This window comes from Photinus pyralis, unplaced genomic scaffold (genome assembly GCF_008802855.1).
Source record: "Photinus pyralis isolate 1611_PpyrPB1 unplaced genomic scaffold, Ppyr1.3 Ppyr1.4_LG6, whole genome shotgun sequence".
Taxonomy (NCBI): domain Eukaryota; kingdom Metazoa; phylum Arthropoda; class Insecta; order Coleoptera; family Lampyridae; genus Photinus; species Photinus pyralis.
Window position 1 is genome coordinate 1,062,906 of NW_022170663.1, and position 21,682 is coordinate 1,084,587.

The 21,682-nt window shown below is 34.7% G+C and overlaps 2 protein-coding genes across 2 annotated transcripts; both read left to right on the plus strand.

Moving 5' to 3' along the window:
* Positions 1 to 3,696: 3,696 nt before the first annotated feature.
* On the plus strand, positions 3,697 to 5,943 carry LOC116173454 (protein ANTAGONIST OF LIKE HETEROCHROMATIN PROTEIN 1-like). Its single transcript, XM_031490942.1, has 3 exons — positions 3,697 to 3,833; positions 3,918 to 4,230; positions 5,125 to 5,943. Exons 1-3 carry the CDS (start codon positions 3,697 to 3,699, stop codon positions 5,941 to 5,943), a joined length of 1,269 nt encoding a protein of 422 aa, XP_031346802.1.
* A 4,999-nt stretch (positions 5,944 to 10,942) lies between these two features.
* On the plus strand, positions 10,943 to 12,523 carry LOC116175022. Its single transcript, XM_031493063.1, has one exon. The coding sequence runs from the start codon at positions 10,997 to 10,999 to the stop codon at positions 11,996 to 11,998; it is 1,002 nt and encodes a 333-aa protein (XP_031348923.1). The 5' UTR covers positions 10,943 to 10,996; the 3' UTR covers positions 11,999 to 12,523.
* Positions 12,524 to 21,682: the final 9,159 nt, after the last annotated feature.

The window sequence follows — 21,682 nt, forward strand, 5'->3', positions numbered from 1 at the left end:
GTGCCGACCATCTAACGCACCTAGGCAATTGGGGAAGTGCCACAATTTGTAAAAATCTTCTGCAATTGTAGTCCAGCCTTCAACTGTTTTTGGAGTCTACAAAATTGTACTGTTTTACATATCAACATTTAATTATGAACTTGCCTGTAAATAATTACCCTTAAGATTTTTATAAATTGAACTGCACACTTCCGGAACAAATCTGGATATGGTACTCTCATGAATTCTTGTGGAAAACATGAGATCTCGATAAGAATTACCCGTTGCCAAGAATCTAAGTGTAACTTCCAGTCTACAACAATTAAGAGTAGGTATATTTTCAATTATACCGTCATCTTTGCTTCGCTTACCTATTTCGTGCAGAAACACATTCTCGCATAATAGTATTTTGTTTGGATATGTCTTTTTCCACTAAAGATAATATATGCTCAAACTGAGTGTTATTGAGGCGTAAAAAATTTCTATACATCACTGCATCCTCTGTTGACAATTCCATATTTAACAAATTTAATACCCCTTTGCCTCTTCGTTGTTCTAACCATTTTTTACTCCACACTTTTCGTTGTCTTTTCCTAGCTTTTAATTTTTTTCTTAGTAGTAACGAAATAATTGCAAAATTGACCACTGTTATTATTAAATTTGTACTATTCATTTTAAACGTAAAATAGTAAATACGGCCTCTGTTAATACATATATTTAATGGTATGACAGTCTTGTTTACACCTATTTGTGAAGATGTCGCTCCTCCTTGTGGTAATTGCGCATACTCACAAACGAAATTCATGACAAAATAATTTTGTAGTGCAAACAGGACGTAACGATCTTTTTAGTAAATAAAAATAGCAAAACTTTTGTACAAAAATGTATATGAAATTTTGCAGGAAATTTAGCGTCGTGTCATACTGGCCTAAGGTGTTAACAGTAGTTAAATTATGTAGTTTTAATTAAAGTCGCTGGTTTTACTGACTTACTACTTAACTTATGTATATTGATGTACATTTTAGGTGTACCAACAAAAAGAAAGCGTTTAAAACGAAATGCAATCCCTACGAAAAATTTGCCAGCTTTGAAAGTGAGAGGATCAATTGCTCCTCCAAAAGTAAAAGTTAGATCTGAAAGGTTAAACAAAATAGTCTGCAGAGATCGTACAAGACATCCTATCTGCAAACCAGAAAAAGCAACTAGTGCGGACATAGAAGCTGCAAACGTTTTACTATCTTTGTATACATCCCCAAAAATAGATGTTATAAATCCTACCGAAATCTCAACTATCATACACGTGCCTAAAAGTGTAAAACCCGAGGGGTTATTCACTTGCGCAATACGTGTACACTATGCGTTGTGCAATCAGCGCAATCCGCGAAATCCTTGTGCAATCCGCGAAATCCAAGCGCAATCTGCGAAATCGAAGCGCAATCTGCGAAATCGAAGCGCAATCGTTGTGCAATCGCTGCGCAATCAGCGAAGTCATTTGGTAATCTACGACATCCGTGAATATTTGCATTACGTGCTACACGAACTTGAATGATGATTATTGTTTACAGATTAATAGTTTTATGTATATGACTTAATTTGGTCTGCTAGGATTCTTGATGCCCTGGGTGGTCAAGGGCTCACTTCATCCCCTAGGGTCACCAACATGTGTTGCTAATCTTTTACATAATTATAGAAAAAGGTGTAAGATTTCAAAGGACCGCTAATACAGTTCTCACATTTGAGGGTTGGGACACGGGCTATTGAAATTAGTATACTTTTACCCAAAGAGTGCGACCGAACGTCACACATCTTTAAGTTCACAGGTGCACTGGTATACCATTGTGGGAATTAATATTGCAAAATACTACAAATTAATACGCAGAGGTGAAAGTTTACGTAGACTGTCGCTATCATATGCAAAAATGCGCTTGGGTTCTGACCCCACGCCTGAATTGTAATGAGGGGTATTTTATATAACAACAAGGGAAATCGCTATTTAAATGGGAGCTAATTGTTGGTCAGAGCTCATTATTAAGATGCGACAAATCTACTGTAAACTCACCTTTCATTAAAAACGTCCTTCTGTAATCTACGCATAAGGGGTTGGCATGGCAGCATTCAGTCTGACTGGTCGTCTCCCGCGCTCAAGGGTCATGTAAACAAATATCGCGACTGCTTAACCGCAATCCTCGCCAATTAATTAAGTAACTCACCGGGGGGCGTTAGCCCCGAACTGGCACTAAGCTCTCTTGGATCTCGGAACACTCCAGTTGGCGAATGGGGTTGAATGCGTCGTTGGAGATGGCTTCCTGAAGGGAGATGGAGCTCATATACCTATTTGGGAAAGGGTTACGCCGATAATGCCGATATGCGATAATGGCCACGAGAGACTTACATATTTTGTTAGAACATGATGAAATAGAAATAGCCGTCACCACCATAATATTGAACAAATGCCAAGAAAAAAATGATACGAAGGATAAAAGACGTGATGACAGTACTAGTGAAGCGAAAGTAGAAGACAATGATGATATTATCCATAGTGAAGATGTTGAAGAAATTAATGACGACTTAAATATTCTATCAAAATTCAAGACGTTGGATATAAAGGATTATGATACAGAAAAGCTACAACACGATATTCTTGTTAAAGAAACACCATATTTGAAAGTGACTATAAATGGTAATGACAAAATTGTCAGAAAATCTAGGTACATTATGGCTGGTTGTTTTATGACAACAAAAGTTATTTATCCACGGATAGATTACTTAGATGCCGAGGTATGACAGAAAGCGTGAAGCCATCTTTAAAAGAAAGGACCGACGATAGTGCACAAAAAGGTAGGTTGAAATCAGTACCATAAGGAAAAGAATTAAATCTTTACTGATCTTTTAAATTAGCAAACCAAGCAGAAGAAGATATCGATGGAATGCTCCAGGAAACAGAAATAAACATAAGAGCAGGAAATTATTATTGTGTGCCTTATGACGACTGCAAGGACCAATGGTATATTGGTAAAGTTATAGAAAAAGTAGGAGAAGAAAATGAAGGAAACATTTTGTATAAAATACGCTTCCTAAATTTAAAGAATGATAATTATATTTGGCCAAGGAAAGAAGATTTACAGAATGTAGAAGAACGATTTATCTTTTATGGACCAGTGGATTTGTTGGGAAGCGGCCCTTTTCAAGTTGGTAGAAGCCAAAAAGCTGCAATTCAGAAACGGTATCTGAACTCTATCAGAAGCCAAATAAATAAAAAAAATAATAAATAAAAAAAATTATCTTGTTTCCTTAAATATTCATGCAAATTTCCCACTCAATTCCTCAATATTCCTGGAAATTTACACATAAATCGCCAAAAAGCGATTTACGGATTTTTACATACCGGGTGGTGATTTGAACAACGCACAATAGGAATTTCAATAGCAATTTTTTAATTTCCGATTGTCGGTTTCCATAATTATTTTAGAGATAAAGTCCATTTAGGTTTTTTTAGCGAAGCAAATGTTTCAAAACCCACTCGTTAGTGTTTCCACGTAAAGCTGGTCCCAGACGATTCGTGCATTCGGCGAATACACGAACGTCTGCGTGTTCGCTTAGGTTCCCACACAGTACGCGTATTCGACGAATATTCGGGGTTCCGGGTAGTTTGGCGAACTATTTTAGCAAACTTTATGATATCGCGCCAGTGCAGTAGGTGTGTTTGAGTTCTAAAGAATGGATAGCGAAGATGAGGTTATTGCCGCCGCTGCGGCTTCATGTGTTTTAAGCAGTGCCTTAATTTTGAAAATGAAAAACAAGTCCCGAAGAAAAAGAAGATGGTGGGCGTTGTCTTTAAATAAAAGCCGCGGAAGGTATGTAATATTTTCTTTAGTTAATCGTTTGCGAAGTGATTACTTCGCCTCCTCTACAGTAATTTAGTAACTATCTATTTACAGCTATAGTGGAACAAATATGCTGCAAGACTTAACAAATGAACCGTCCGGAAAATTTGAAAACTTTTGTAGAATGTCTGCGGTCGATTTCGAGCACATACTTAACAAAATAGGGCCCTATATAACCAAGAAAGACACAGTGATGAGAAAATCTATTCCACCCAATGAAAGATTAGCGGTAACACTAAGATTTTTGGCCTCAGGGGACAGCTTTGTAAGTTTGTCATATTTATTTAAAATGTCCAATCAAGTGATATCGGACATTGTTCATGAAGTCTGCCAAGCTATCATAGAAGTTACGAAAGAAGAAATACAGGTAAATAATTAGGTAATTAATATTATTACAAAAACATTTTTATTCAGAATATAACGTAATTATTGAGTTTGATAATTGTTGTTCTGCATCTCGATTTCGCTGTCTCTTAAAGTATAATCACTCTCATTTACGGAGAGAGAAATTGGTGGAAGGGGAGATGGTTGAGGGGAGTAATTTTGTGATTGAATAGAAGCAGAGCTTGAAGGGGATGGCTGAGGGGAAAAATGTGGCGAATGTGTGGACAATGAGGAAAATGGTCGACGTGTGTTAAAGGTTTGAAGGTAATTGCCTGTAGGTGGATTTGGCTGTATATGTGAAAAATTAGGTGTTTGGACAGAGACGCTACTTGGATGAGGTTGAATGTTGGCATGGTATGATTCCAAATAAGACTGAGAAACTGGATAATGCGCAGAAGCTGCATTATTAAAATTTTGTTTAACCTTCATCGTCATTTGGAATACCAAATTGTCTATCTGGTTCATCAAAATGGTTCTATTGCACTCATCCAAGGCTCTCAGTTTTGTGGCAAGAAGTTCACCATAAAGACAGCAATCGTCCTTCCCTTGCTTATTAGATACTCGTTCCATTACATTTGCCGCTTTTATTAAATGGTCTTCCACCGCTTCCAATGACATCGTCTTTCTTTTATTAGACTTAGTCCCAAGTGAAACAGGTTTCGGACTTCCGAGACTTCGTTCTTCATTGTCTTCCACCATCTCTGAATTATCGTTTTCTGCCTAAAACCAAGCCCATGGTTAAAATGTTGTAAAATTAGAGTTACTGTCGAAAACATTTTAATGTGATACCAAACAGTTAGTGATACTTCCGCAATTACTAGCTATTAATTACTGATTTAGTAATGAAATAATGTATGAACAATACAATTGATTTTAGATGCCGCAGACAACTGAAGAATGGAAAAAATTATCGGAAGAGTATTACACGACGTGGAATTTCCCGAACTGCTTGGGAGCAATTGACGGGAAGCATGTCGTGCTTGTGTCCCCAACGAACAGTGGGTCAGAGTTTATTAATTATAAAGGCACATTTAGTATTGTCTTGATGGCTTTGGTGGACGCCAATTATTGTTTCACCTATGCTGACGTTGGCTGCCAGGGGCGCATAAGCGATGGAGGCGTATTTCGAAACACCACCCTGTTTAAGAAAATGGAAGCGAATGAATTGAATTTTCCCTTACCTGAACCCATTTGCGCAAACCAATCTTCTTTACCGTACGTAATAGTGGCTGATGATGCCTTCAGTTTAAGCGAACACTTAATGAAACCATATCCAGGGATTCATGAAAAAGGTAGTAAAGAAAGGCATTTCAATTATCGCTTATCACGTGCTCGCCGTGTAGTAGAAAACGCTTTCGGTATACTGGCATTAGTATTCCGCGTCTTTAGGAAACCAATGTTACTTCAACCCGACAAGGCATCTAACATTGTTATGACTTGTATATTGCTACACAATTTTTTACGAAAAAGTAAAACATCAAAATCCCATTACGCGCCTCCTGGCACATTTGATAGAGAGAACAATGGGCAAGTTTTTCCAGGAGCATGGCGACAAGAAGATGGTAACATGTCGTCTTTACTGCCGCTCCGTAATATTCCGCGAAGGTCATCACGCTTGCCTAAAGAAATTAGAGATTCTTTTGCGGAATATTTTGCCACTACTGGGAAATTGCCATGGCAAGACGCCTATTGTTAAATTTTATATGTATTTACAAATATCTACATATCTAGTATATCGGGAGTTATTTCAGAATAGCTTTATTTTTCGCTTTATTTTTTGACTTCAAATTCTTTAGCTTATCTTTAAATTGATTTAAATTACGTTGTTTTATTTACCACCTTCAAATGTACGAATAAAGTTAAAATGTACATACCTCTGTGTTTAATGTGTTTCTTGGGAAGTAAATAACTTTCAAAAACCTTTCCATTATGTCATAAGCAAACCAGTTAGGTTTGTAGATGTCATCCGTACCAGCACCCGATTTCATACTGGCCTTAACTTTATTTAGTAAGTGACGAAATATTGCCATCAGAGAATCTTTCTTTTTTTTTAGTTCATTAACTGCGCAATTGCCAGTAAAAGAGTTTTCAATCTTCTTCCATGCATCGGCAACTTTATTACGGTTTTTGTGGTCCGGGTTTTTGGGATTCCGTAACACCGCTTCCTGCTCGTATAGTTGCAGAAACTCTAACGTTGCCTCATTGGTCCATTCCATGTCTCTTGAATTTGATATTTACTATTCGTACAATCGTACCTACACAAAGCAAGAACTCATTCTATTCGTGGTTAATAATCCCTATACAACTTACCTCCGACACTGGTATCACCCAACTGAGTTAAAAAACGGTTAAAATAAGTCGTTTAAAAGTACGGGTACTTAACGAACCGTGTGGGAGCTTGACGAACCACGTTTTGTATCCCTTTGATTCGTACACTTTTACCGACAATCTGCGGAAAGCTTTGGCGAATGAAAAACGTTCGCCGTAGCAAGACAAACTGGTCTCCCACACGCTACGCGAACTACCCCGAATTACGAACGTTCGCCGAATGCACGAATCGTCTGGGACCAGCTTTACACAACTGTAAATGATAAGTAACGGGCGAATATAGATCATATCAGCTATCAATTAGGGAAAACCCAAAGTGTCTATGTGGCCCAGGGGACGAGATCTCGATGAAACAGACAGACAGACACACGACGGAAATCGAGCACATAAGCGTTACCTTAACTTCGTTGTGTTTGCTAAAAATGACGAATCGATGCGTGCCATAGCTTTTAAGTTTTTGAGTTTTGAAACTAGAAAAATTGGATAATTGAAAACCGGCGCTTTTAGGAAAATCAGTGATGCCATGGCAGTTTGAGATCAAACAAAGTTCTTGCATTTCTCTATCATTAGTTTGCCTTTAATAATTACTTAGTTTGTAGTAAATAATAAATCTCAAACTAATGATAAATACATGCGCTTTTGATTGATCTCATAATTCCATATGGCGTTATCGACTTTCTAAACGCCACAGTTTTTAATTTTAAAATGTGTACTGTTTCTGAATTTATAATACACCTATAGAACACAATCGTATGCACAGGTTCGTTATTTTTTTCTCTAGTGTTTAAACCTCAGTTGTTTCGGCGCGTAATTTTCAAATCATACAAGTACCTACAATCGGGCACTCGGGCGGATTCGCGAAAACACTTTAAAAATGAATAGAGAAGGGCGAGTGAAGACGTAACTATGTGCGAACAAGAGTCAAGCATGCACTAGTTTCACGTGCATTTTATGAATTTAAAAAGTGAAAAACCAAAACAATCTTTGGGGGCCCCCATCAGCCGGTACAGCAGCTCACCGAAATCAGCCACTCAGCCACGCCAGGTACGTGCCCAACGTTTATTTAAGTATTTGTATGGTTCGGGCGGAAATTATCATTTAACCAACAAAAAAATATATCTTATGGTCCTTCAGTCCACGTATTGCAAAAGAATTAACTAAAACAAAAACATCTAGAAAACACCTAAATAGACCATTATCTAAAATAATTAGGGAAGGATATTTAATACACACCATTTGGGCATTATGAAGTAGCGCAATCAATGCACAATCCACACAACGATCGTGCAATCAATGTAAATCGCCAGCTCTAAGCGTGCAGTCATCCACAGCTAGCGCAATCATCGGAAATCGCGCAATCAGTTGGAAATCAAGCGCAATCATTACAATTTGCGCAATACATGTACAAATTTTCAGAAGTGAGAAACCCCTCGGTAAAACCGTTCATACTTTACGTCGTGCACTGTGAAATACAATATAGTTTTAAGCGCGTTCTGTAGAACGTTTATAAAACAAATCAATGTGGGTAAGTTGACATTTCTCGATATAGAATGTTATTTTCATAGTCACGAATCATCTTTCTACTCCTACGTCACTTACAATATAAAACGCGGCAATCTACGGCATTTCAAAATTATTTATCATAACTTTGCCTAGATAGCGGTGTCTAGAATTCGGAGTACCGGTTATCGTCGCGGTTATATGACACCGTATCCGGTCATATTTGAGTCCGGCGTTACTACTACCATTGTTAAATACAATGCTACTACTACGTATTCGGCAATTTGCAATTCACCTCGCAATTTACACCTTACAAAATACATCAACTTGCGTTCGTCGTAGTTTCTTTGTACATTCGAGATCCTATATAATGAAATATATTTTTATAGGCCCAATATTACATACCTAACCATTATGAAATTAACGATTTTAATTTTCCAACTCATAAATTTCAAACATTCAACTGTCGGAAAGTACAAGTTTAAAATCGATTGCAAAATTTTAACCGGACAGATACATAAGCAAGATAAAAAACGTAGTAAAAATAGGTAAACAAAAAAAGATACCTTTAAATATTTTATTTTATTTATTATTTCGCAATTAAAACGAGCAACAGTTTGGATTATACAAATTTTTTTTTATACAGCTAAAAAAAACGCCGAGCCGTGCCGAGTAGTTAACAATTTGCACTACCTACTGAATTTGACATGGATCAAATAGAGGACATTGCGGAGGATGTTTTTAACGAAGTTGAGAAAAATCTAAACTTTAAGCTACCTATTACATTAAAAAATATACTCAACATTACTGGCTTCGATAACTGTGAATCGATTAGAGATATATCAGAAAAAGATGTAACTGAAATCGAAGATTTTGCTCGACACAAATTGTTAGAAATAATTCCTGAAAGTGAATATAAAAACTATCTTGGGCATTTTGCAAATAAACCCACTTTATTTGAAATAGTGACAGGTCATAAAAAATTGCTGTATAAAGTACGGGATTATTTTAAAGATAAGCAAAACAAGTTTGTGAAGCAAAAAGCACGAGATGATCGTCAATATAGACAAAATGACACCGAAAAAGCAATTTCAAAATCTTACCCTTCAACTTCAAACTCGAGCCAAAACAACGACAGCTACAGTCAAAATCGAGGTCAAAATGTTAACAACAAAGATCTCAACCTCACAGAAGAAAATAGGCGTGTCTCCAAAGTTTTGCATGAATGGATTAAAACCAAGTGCAGTGATGAACAATGGTTATATTTTAAACAAAAAATTAATGACTTTGAGATCAATTGTAGAGGCAATTTAATTACTGGACAGTTTGAGTGCATTGTAAAATGTTATTGTAATACGACCGCAAAAATCTCAAAAATATCCACCAAAACTACTCACCAAAGTAAATGGATATACAGTAATTTTCATAAACATTTTATAAAACATCTAAACGTTTCAGTGCCCAATACATCAACCCGCGCGTCAACCACTTCACGTCGATCAAATAAAACGCACCAAGAACCGCCTGGCTATCAGCAACGTAAACAAACCGCAATTATGGATTTTTTTACCAATCCTACTCCAAAATCCGAGACTGTTGATTAAACAAGAATTACTTCAATAACACATACTAATAAAATGGACGATTCTACGCAGCCGTTAATAACATCTTATTATCAGTTGCTAGACGCGGTCGAAGCTCGGGTGGAACACATTCTAAAGACAAATCCAAAAAGCTGTGCTTTTATCGCCGAGTATGAAAACGTATGCAAAAGTAATACTGATTATGCTACATGTGAAAAAAGTACAAATGAAACAGGGACAAATTCCCTTCTTAAAACACTAATGGAAGTAGCGATTAAAAATTCGATGCAATCTAGTAATAGGAATCGATATACAGATGTGATCAAGCAGTTTGCAATATACCTCTACTACATTGGAGGAAGACTCCTATACGAAACTTTAGAAGCGAACCTCAAAAATGCTCTTCCGGCAATATCAACTTTGAATCGGTATGTGGACCAAAATAAAAACAAAATTCAAGAAGGCGAATTCGATTATGACGGATTGAAATTATTTTTAGAAAATCGCAAACTTCCTAAATATGTGTGGATTAGTGAGGACGCCACTCGTATTACTGGAAAAATCGAATACGATTCGACAACAAACAAAGTTATCGGTTTTGTTATGCCCCTCAAGGACGGGTTTCCACAAATGGAATCATATGTTGCGTTGTCCGCTCAGGCAATTGAAGGATACTTTCAAAATAATAAAAAATCCGAATACGCATATGTCATCATGGCGCAGTCTTTATCAGAAGTAGCTCCCTCCTATTGCCTAGCAATCTATGGAACAGATAACAAGTTTCGATACACAGATGTAACGTCAAGATGGAATACAATGACGAGACAACTGGACGAGCGCGGAATAATTGTATTAGGGTATTCCTCTGACGGAGACACGCGCCTTTTAAAAAGTATGCGTTATTTATCTTCCCTGCCACCTGAACTACAAATAAGTCAATGGGAATGGTACCAAATGAACAGTGATTTAAATGTTGTTCAATCATATATACAAGATACGGTTCATATCGCTACCAAGTTGCGAGTAAGAATATTGAAGGCGGGTAAACCATTGATAATGGGCAGGTATACTGCAAATCCTGATCATTTATTTTTATTAATACATCGATTCCCAAAAAATGACCATTTTCTGGCCGAAAGCGACTTAAATAATGAGGTTAAAATGAATTTTAGATCAGCTGAAAAAATATGTAGCGAGGCTGTTTTAAATCTCTTAAAAAAGTTATCAGAGGAAACTTCAGAAGAAACAGATGCCACAGTTCAATATTAAAGAATAATGCAGTATGCTACAAGTTCATTCTTAGACCAAGCGCTGACAGTTGAAGTCAGAATTTATCGTATGTGGTACTGTGTATTTTTTCTAAGAATTTGGAGACAATGGATTCTTAATACAGCTAGTCTTAAATTGAGTGATAATTTTTTGACGTCTAATGCTTACCTCTGTATCGAGCAAAATGCTCATTCTATTATAAAAATAATTAGATTATTCCACAAACACGATCTAGATTTCAATATGTTTATTCCTCATCTATTCAGCAGCCAAGTTTGTGAGCAAATTTTCCGTGCCACTCGCTCAATGACTTCGACTTTTTCGACCGTTGTCAATTTTAGTTTAAAAAACATAATGGAACGACTTGACAGAATTAAAGTGATTAATAATCTTATGAATGATTTGCATGGAACATTAATATTTCCTCGCGAAAAAAGACAACCAAAAGTACCAAACTTTTCAAAGTGTAATGACTCTGAATTTGTTCGAGCACTGAATTTCTCTGACACCGATATCGAACGAATTGTTCATCAAGCTCTTAGTGATTCAATATTGGCAGCGGAAAACTTGGGAATTGAGGTTTTTGGAAAAGCATACAACCAATTAAACATACCACTAAAAGTTGATGAAAAATTTACTCAAGATGAATTGCAACAATATAGTGAAGAATCGAAAATGGACGAAGCCATATCTAGTGTCAACCAAAATGAAGACTCTTTATGTCTAGTGCACGAAAACGTAATAAATACCGTATTTAGTGACAACATAAATAACGATGAAAATGTTAATGATGATTTCGACATATCTGCTGATATGGAAGTTGAAATTCCTGAAGAAAGATCAACGGCATCATCAAGTTCTTCTACCCCTTACGTAGAAGTTATAACCGGAGGAAAAAGAGAAAAATTGAAAAAATCCACATTTTGCTGGCTGCTTGAAAAAGGTAAAGTTAGAATTAGTTCAGATCGCCTTTCGAGATTTCACACATCCAAAAAACCCCGAGAAAACCCAAACTGGACAAAACATCAAAAATACTATTATCCTCAAACAAAAAACCTGCAAACAAAATAGTTACTAGTACGGGTCGAAACAAAAAAAGGATTCTCAGCGAAAGTTCACCTGATAGCAGCTCACCAGAAACAGACGTTTATGATTCAGATAAAGAAAATGAACAATACGGTGAAAATTCGTGTTGCACAATACTGCCTGAAAATTATTATGCCGTATATTATGATGAAGCGTGGTACATAGGAAGAATTATTTCAACTGGCGACATAGAATCCATTCCAAATTCCAATGCTCACTCCAGTGTTTATAAAATGAAATTTTTAAAAAGGGATCTTAATAGTTTTGACTGGCCTAAAAATGAAGACATCGCCAACGTTGACAGTAGATATATTTTTTTCGGGCCCGTACAGTTAATAGGAGCATCTCCATTTCAATTAGACAGGACTCAGTTAACTGCTATAGAAGCAAAATATAAGCGCATGAAGAAGTAAAAGCAACACGTAGTTATTCTTTAATTTGAATTTAAGTTTGATTAGTTTTTCAGTTATGTGTACATTTAACGTTGATTTTTTTTGTATTATACAATGTTCCATTACTGTTTTTTTTTTAATTTTTGACGTAACAAACCTAATTCGCATTCACATATTTCAAGGACGCTTAATGGGTGGATAAAAGTAGTAGAAATAAGGGTAAGTAATATGTGGAAGTAGATGGAAGTAAGTGGAAGTAGATGAAAGTAGATGGAAGTAAGCGGAAGTATGTGGAAGTATGCACGAAACGAGGAAGTATTTGACAAAACTGGAAGTAAGTGTACAAATTTCCGTCAGCGGTTTACCCCTCGATATGCACATTATGTATTGTACAAATCACCAAAGTGATACCAATTTATTTTTCTTACTCAATTTACATTAACTACAATTTAATTCAACCAAACAGGATATCAATCGACCAAAGAACAAAGTTTATGTAAAATATTGTGAAAATATTTGTATTTCAAAATTGGAAGCATAAGGCGACAAAAATCTAAATCTAACTTTATAGTTTCAATATACATTGAATTATCCTTGCTAGAAAAAATGATAAAGTCTGTTTCACTAATATTTAAAATTGCCATTCCTAAATTAATTTGTCCATAATATTGATGTTTTCTCTTTAATTGAAATTTACCATTGTCCAATTTCTGCAGATACGAACAAGTTGGCAACAATTCAGTAATACTTAAATTACGACCTTGCCATGGACACTTAATTTCAATTAATTTAACCGGAATATGGTTTTCAATTATTACTCCATCAGGAGAGTATCCTAACCAGGGATTATTGTCCGACACAATGAGTCCACATTCCACCACTTTAATGTTTTGGATTGTTTCATACATTTGCCGTGCAATTGGCTCAAATTGTATGCCATGAGTAATAAATTTATTACTAAATGGCTTTGGGAAAAACAAGCTCTTTACTTTGGCAGTCCAATTGGCACCTCTGTACGTATATAACGAATAGCACCTGCTTCCAGTAACTCGAAACCGTCTTTGATCATGCCATTTCTGTTTATCGTTGACAGTTTCATCACATACACTTACACTATTTAGAGTTACCACATTCTCAATATAAAACTTTCTGCAGCATAGTAATATATCTTCAACATATGTGTTGTATTAAACGAGCAAGAGACGAGTTCAGACTGCTTTATTTAGTTACAAATATACAACCGTACGATTCTTAACAGTGTTGTCGATACTTAAATATATACCTAACATCTCCCTTTTTATAAAATAAAAAAAAGAAAACTAACAATTTCAATACACCACAAACTCATTGAACTTAGAAGGTAATTTTCTCAAACGTTTTCCTAAATCTACATTGTTCTACATTAGTATCAGTATTACAATTTTGATCACTACAAGAATTTGTATTTATATTTTCAGGTTCCTCATTATCCAAGCATTTAGATTTATTAAATACATGTGTAGCAACAAAACTTGAATTATAATTAGAAACTTGAAACTCTTTACATTTAGATTCTTTAATATAATATTTGTTTCTTCTTAAATACTTCCCATTTTCAGTTAGTATTTTATAAGTTCTATCCCTAACTTTATCTACAATTTTACCTTTTCTCCAAATATCATTTGGTGTTTTTTGATACCATATTAGAGCATTATTTGGTAATTCATTTCTGTATTTAACTTTTTAGCGCATTTCCACAAAAATAAAAAAAAAATGCGCTATTGTGGCCACTTTGTCCGTCCGTCCGTCCGTCCGCCCGTCCGTCCGTCCGCTAACTTTGCGACGCTACTAGTTTTTTATCTTAAAAGCTATTGTTCTACTTTTTTCGCTATTTGGTTCGTTATGGTGTCGAGTCTTGTACCAAGGAAGGAATTTTTCTGTACCGCTTACAAAAAAAGTTATTGTAAAAAAAAACAAAAAACCGTTTTTTTACATGTTCTATAATTTTACACTTTTGCCGTTTATTAACGATCCTAGAGATCGTTTATAATTTTGCATTGCTATCTGTCGTCTGCATGCTGGTCTGTCCGTCTGTTCCTTTGTCTGTCGGTCCATCTATCTGTCCGTGTGAACGATAACTTTGTTTAGAAATGTTCGATCGCTTTTACATCTCCGTTAGTTATGAACTGAATTGCATTAAATTCAATATGGGGATAGCTTTAGCCATATAATACGCAATGCCAAAAGTTGAATCGAATCGATTCAAAATTCACAGTGCCCTTTTCGCATCTCGACCATTTATAAACCGAATTGCAACTTTTTTACTTATAAAAGTATTTGAATGAAATTTGATACATAGGCACTTGGAATAAAGGATAATCAAACGCCAATTTCAAAATTTGGTTTTGCGCATGCGCAGTGCCAACTTTTTTATTTGCGGAAGAATTTACACGAAATTTGATACATAGGCACTTGTAATAAAGGAAAATCAAACGCCAATTTCAAAATTTGGTTTTGCGCATGCGCAGTGCCAACTTTTTTATTTGCAGAAGAATTTACACGAAATTTGATACATAGGCACTTGGGATAAAGGAAAATCAAACGCCAATTTCAAAATTTGGTTTTGCGCATGCGCAGTGCCAACTTTTTATTTATGGAAGAATTTAAACGAAATTTGATACATAGGCACTTCGAATAAAGGAACATCAAACGCCAATTTCAAAATTTGGTTTTGCGCATGCGCAGTGCCAACTTTTTTATTTATGGAAGAATTTAAACGAAATTGGATACATAGGCACTTGGGATAAAGGAAAATCAAACGCCAATTTCAAAATTTGGTTTTGCGCATGCGCAGTGCCAACTTTTTTATTTATGGAAGAATTTCAACGAAATTTGATACATAAGCACTTCGAATAAAGGAAAATCAAACGCCAGTTTCAAAATTTGGCTTTGCGCATGCGCAGTGCCAACTTTTTTATTTATGGAAAAATTTAAATGAAATGTGATACATAGGCACTTGGAATAAAGGATCATCGAGCGCCAGTCTCAAAATTTTCTTTTGCGCATGCGCAGTGCCAACTTTTTTATCTATGGCACCATTTAAGTGAAATTTGATACTTAGGCGTTTGGAACAAAGGAAAATCTAACATTAGTTTTAAAATTTAGGTTTGCGCATGCGCAGTTCCAACTTTCTTATTTAGAAAAGCATTGAAATGAATTTCTTCTCATAAACTGAAATTGAAGTAGCACGTCAAAAATGGATTGCCCATGTGCAACGCTATCTTTCATATTTGTGGCCGGATTTTACGATTTTAACAGAAGTTGCATCTTACAAATGGGAAATGAATGCAAGTGGAAATGCGCTTTATGTAAATCGTTTACGATTACTTTTTAACTTGTTTGTCATAGTTGTGTTTGCTCACAATTTGTGATCTGTTTAATAATTCATGATATTTGTTTTTACTTATAATTGCAGGATTTAATTTCTTATCGTAAATGGGTAAGTGATCTCGTAAATGTCGTGACATTAAAATTTGTGAAGGCGAATAGGTGTTTACTACGGGTGTATTTCGAAATGACAGTAAAGCAAGATAAATATCTTCCTTATTATCACTGCATTTTTTGATCATCTTTTTTAGACTTTGAATTGTTCTTTCAGCAAGCCCGTTCGATTGCTGATGATGTGGAGATGCAATTATTGATTTAAAATTCCACTCATTTGCAAATGTTTGAAATTCTTTGCTAATGAATTGACTACCACTATCAGATACAACTAAATATGGAATACCATGTCTTGCAAATATACTTTTTAATTTATTTATTACATTTTTAGCAGTTAAGTCATGATTTAAAGAACAAATTTCAGGATATTTTGAATAATAATCCACTACAATCAAATATGTTTCACTATACAACTCATATAAGTCTATCCCTAATTTTTTCCAAGGAGATTTAATAATTTGATGTGATTTTAACGGTTCTTTTGTATTGGAGTTAGCATATTTATTGCAAATACTACATCTATTAACCAAATTTTCAATATGTTGATTGATATTTGGCCAATATACACAATTCCTGGCTTTTAATATGCATTTTTGAATCCCTAGATGTCCTACATGTATGTCGCTTAAAATTTTATTTTGCCATTCTGTCGGAATAATTATTCTTTGTCCCATATAAATAAGTCCTTTTGAACCTAAAGTTATTTCAGATCTTAATTTATAATATGGTTTTAACTGACTTGGAACTTTATTTAACGACTTAGGCCATCCATTGTTTATGTAGTTTTTTATAATTTTTAAATTTTTGTCATTGTTAGTCGAAGTTGCTAATTGTTCAATTTTTGTATCAGATACTTTGACATTTTTTTCAATTAAACATACTTGTTCTTCTAAATTTAATTGATCATTAAATTCTTTAGTTTCATTTAACCGAGATAAAGTGTCAGCCATGACTAATTGTTTACCTGGTTTGTAAATAAGATTTATGTCAAATTTTTGTAAAGATATTAACATCCTTTGAAGTCTAGCAGGGCATGAGTTTAAGGATTTCTTAAAAATTGAAATTAGGGGTTTGTGGTCTGTTTCTACATTACATTTAGTACCATAGATGTATTGATAAAATTTATTTGTACCAAAGCATATGGCAAGAAGTTCCTTTTCGATCTGAGCGTATCTTGTCTGCGTTTCGGTCATTGCTCTAGATGCATATGCACAAGGTTGACCATTTTGTAACAATACTGCCCCTAAACCAGAACGTGAAGCGTCTACAGAAATAGTTATAGGTAATTTTGGGTCAAAATATCTTAGTAATGGTTCCTTCATAATTTCATTTTTTAATTTTTGAAAAGCTTCAGTATGAACTTTTTCCCATTTAAAGAAAATGTCTTTTTTAATTAAGTCTCTTAATGGTTTAGTTAATTCTGACAGGTTCTGTACAAATCTGCCTACGTATGTGACCATTCCTAAGAAAATTTGAACCTCTTTTTTGTTGTTGGGGGTGGGCATGTTTTTTATTGCATCGATTTTTTCTTCATCAACAGAAATACCATATTTAGTAAATTTTAAACCTAAGTATTTTATTTCACTAATACCTAACTGACATTTATTTAAATTGAATTTTATATTATTTTCATAGGCTGTTTTAAATACTTGTTCTAAGATTTTATCATGCTCTTCTTTCGTTGGAGCATGAATTAAGATGTCATCGATATAATTTTCGACACCTGGCATAGTAAATATTTCTTTAAAATATTCTTGGAATACCTCGCTAGCTATTTTTATGCCAAAAGGCATCCTAAGAAATTTAAATTTTCCATAGGGGGTTCCGAAAGTGCATAAATTACTAGAGGTTTCATCTAATGGAATGTTCCAGAATCCATTAGTTGCATCTAGTTTTGAAAAGAATTTTGAACCATTTAATTTAGCTGAAATTTCATCAATGCTCGGTATTTTGTACTTAGAATCCTTTATCGCCTCATTTAACTGTTTCGGGTCTAAGCATATTCTAAGACTACCATCTCCTTTCTTTACCAAAACATATGAATTAACCCATTCGGAGTGACCTTTTACCTTTTCAATAATTTTTAATTTTTGCAAGTCATCAAGATACTTACAAAAATCTTGTTGCAAAGCAAACGGTACATTTCTTATTGGATTTACTTTAGGTGTAACATTCTCTTTAATTTCGATATGATATGGCTTGTTTAATTTCCCTATACCATTAAAAATGTCATATTTCTTAATCAATTGCGCATAATCATGTTGTACATTTTCAGTGATTACATTAATTGATTTCATTTCAACCTGATCATGAATTTTTACTATTCCTAATTTTATACTAGACTGTAGTCCTAATATTGAGTCATTTTTACCTTCAACTACATAAAATTCTAAATTCCTATGTAATTTGTTTTCAAATTTCACATCTAAATAAATTTTTCCCACAATCGGAATTTTATGACCTGTATACGTCACTAACGAATCAGAATTTCTTACAATTTTACTTAAATCTATTTCACAGTTTCGTAAATAAACTACACTTATTATGTTTACACTTGCACCTGTATCTATTTTGAATTTGACCTTACTGTTTACATGTTTATTTATGGGTAGTTCGATAATGCAGTATTTAGTAGCGTTAGTACTTACTGAATTTATTGATAGATAATCAATTTCATTTTCTACCTCGGCCTGGGAAATTTCATTTATGGCTTTGTTTCTATATCTACAACATATAGCAAAATGATTAGGTTTTTTACATACTGTACAAATTTTTCCGAATGCGAAACATCTATTAATGGCATGATTTTTAGAACATCTGGTACAGTTGTGTATCGTGTTGTTGGTTAACCTCGACTTCGAAGTTGACGCTGCTACATTTGCGCGGGAATTTGCTCCATTACCATCCATTCTCTTTCCCTTTCTGATGGCGTCAATCATCTCGCTATCCTTATCCCCTGCTGTTGTTGGCGATGGCGTCTCCGTAATTTTCATGAGTTGCATATTCTTTTTCGAATTTTCTGTAATTACGCAGCACTCGATCACCTTATCTAACGTTTGATCCTCGTTTTGTATTCATTTCTCGCGTAGATGACTGTCTTTAATGCCAATTATCACCATTGTTTTAATTAGCTCATTTTTCAATTCTTCGGTCCCAAATTCACATTGGTTAGCCAAATTCTTCAATTGTGTTACATATTCTTCAATTTTTAGGTTATTCTGCCGGGATGTGAAAAATTTATATCTCTCGTATGTCAAATTTTCTTTGGCGTGAAGTAATCGTTGAATGCGGATTTTAACGGTTTTATTTTATTTTGGTCCTCTTCCGAGGAATTGAAATGTGTTGTAAATTTTTATTGATTCTTCACCCAAGCAATGCAAAAGTTGTGCACATTGCGTTTTTTCAGCTTTTTCGTCCAATTCCGTGGCGGTTGAATATATCTCAAACCTCTGGATCCAGCTTTTCCAATTTTCTGCCACATTCCCCGATAAATTTAATTGCTCGATTGGTCTTCTTTCCATTTTTATTTATTTTTAATTGTCCCGTGTTTAATTATCGACTGCGCCATGTTGTATTAAACGAGCAAGAGACGAGTTCAGACTGCTTTATTTAGTTACAAATATACAACCGTACGATTCTTAACAGTGTTGTCGATACTTAAATATATACCTAACAATATGCTAAATTAATTTCCTCCATTAAGACACCATTTTGCATATTCTTGCATATGGAACGAATATGTACCCCTTCCTCAGATAGGGGAGATTCTACAAATTCCATTACAATATTACTAGAGATATCATCTTGATGACGAACCACATCACGGCTATGTTTGGCTAATGCCATGGATGTATAATATAGAGAGGTGATCCGGCGGCCGCTCATCGCGTGGTTCATTTATGTCGTCTGCTAAGTTAGACAAGGACAGACAACTAGATTGGCGCGGCCTCGGGCGCGGCAGTTAAAGATTTACAATTTGAAATCACGTCAGTTGGTAGGTTTTTCTTTACAAGGACCGGAAAACATTATTTTTTATGCTAAGAATTCAGTGTAATACAGAAACTAAATATTTATTTTCTAAAACAATATGCACTTATGAAATTTGTAACTTTGATTTTTTCTTATTTATTGCAGACATCTTTCTATGTTTTCCTTGCTCTTGTCTGTAATATTGTTTAACTCGCATGCAGGTATAGTAATAAACCGCTTTAGCTATTACATCGTCCCGATGTTCTTGACACTGAAATTGTATTAGTTTGTTTTCGTGAACTGAAAAAAAATCTTCCAGTGTATTGTCGAAGACATCAACAGAGTCGATATGTTTAAACATCACACTTTCTAACTTCTTTAATAAATTATGAATAGGTTTATTGGGATGATTCAGCCATCCTCGAGATTTTAATTCAACTAACTCAGCTTCGGGAGCTAAAACATGAGTAGGTTTGGGATTATACAGCAGCTCCCGACAAAATTTGCAGCTTGATTCTCGATATAGCTTTTTACAAATAAAACCAGTTAAGTAATAAATAATGCAATCTAGTGTTTCAGGTATATCGACATCGTAAATAGGTGCCACGGTGTCTTCAGAATCCTCCCAAAATTCTCCTTCAAGAAGCCCATCTAATTTACCCTTGATTTTTTCAATATGCTGAGCTTTGTTAGCAGAGTCATTGTCACAAAAGATAGCTTTAAAATTTGTAATAGACAGCACCGTGTTTTGTGATTCGTCTTCGTCATTCGTGCAATTGCCAAATTTTGGAGGTTTCAGCAGCTTATAAGTCGATAATAAACGATATACATGCATAAACGTCACCATTGTAGGGTGATCATTATCACAACCAGCTTGTCTAATTGTTCCAAAAAAACGCTGCAATTTAAATACATTACCTACGTACACAATCAAGCAAAAAACCTGTACCTCTAAGGGATCTTGATTCATTTTGCTAGTAAGCACATAACTGAATGTTCGCGTTTTCAGAAGATAATTGCACAAATCCATAGTAGATGAAATAGTCACACGAAGACCTTCAGCAGTGGAGCTTGATAAAAAATGATCTTTTGTAATTTTTTTCTCAACTACCATATTCTCCCAATGGTTAATAAAATTTAAATTCTCTCGAAGTACCTATACACATATAGATTAAATGCATCCCCTTTTTAAAAATTTGTTAGAATTACTTCAAAATCTTTACTTCCACTGATAATGCCTTCACCACTACGACGGCTGTTCAAAACATCGAATAAATTATTGATTCTCCTGGTAAATGAAATTGTACAATCGGCATTTTTAAGTCTATCACAACGCCTCTGATAATGGATGAGACCTTCGGCAACAGAATTACTAAAAATCTAAAACAAAAGGAAATTATGACATATACCTATCACTACCTAATAATATTGTAAAAGTATGTAGATATGTGAAATTGATACCTGAGTTGCAAGTTTTACTCTCATTTTCATAAAACCGTTTGGATTTATATGCATTTCGGTTATTTTTGGACACACTCTTGTGTTGTTACTTTGTGTTTGATCTAGTTGTAGTAGAATTTTATAATACTCCCAAAGTATTCCACCTTCAGGCGTCTAAAAATCATAATTTAGGTAGATATGGTATACATTTTCATAACAAATACATACTATTAGAGCGTTGTTGTTCAAAAATCGGTTTCTTATGCACTTTATAAGATGAGGGGTATCGGAGAAAAAATATAGGTCTCTTGAATCATCCACTGGATGAATAACTTTATTAGTTGTGTTGGACAACTTCCCTGAAATTCCAAATTCCATCCACATCTTC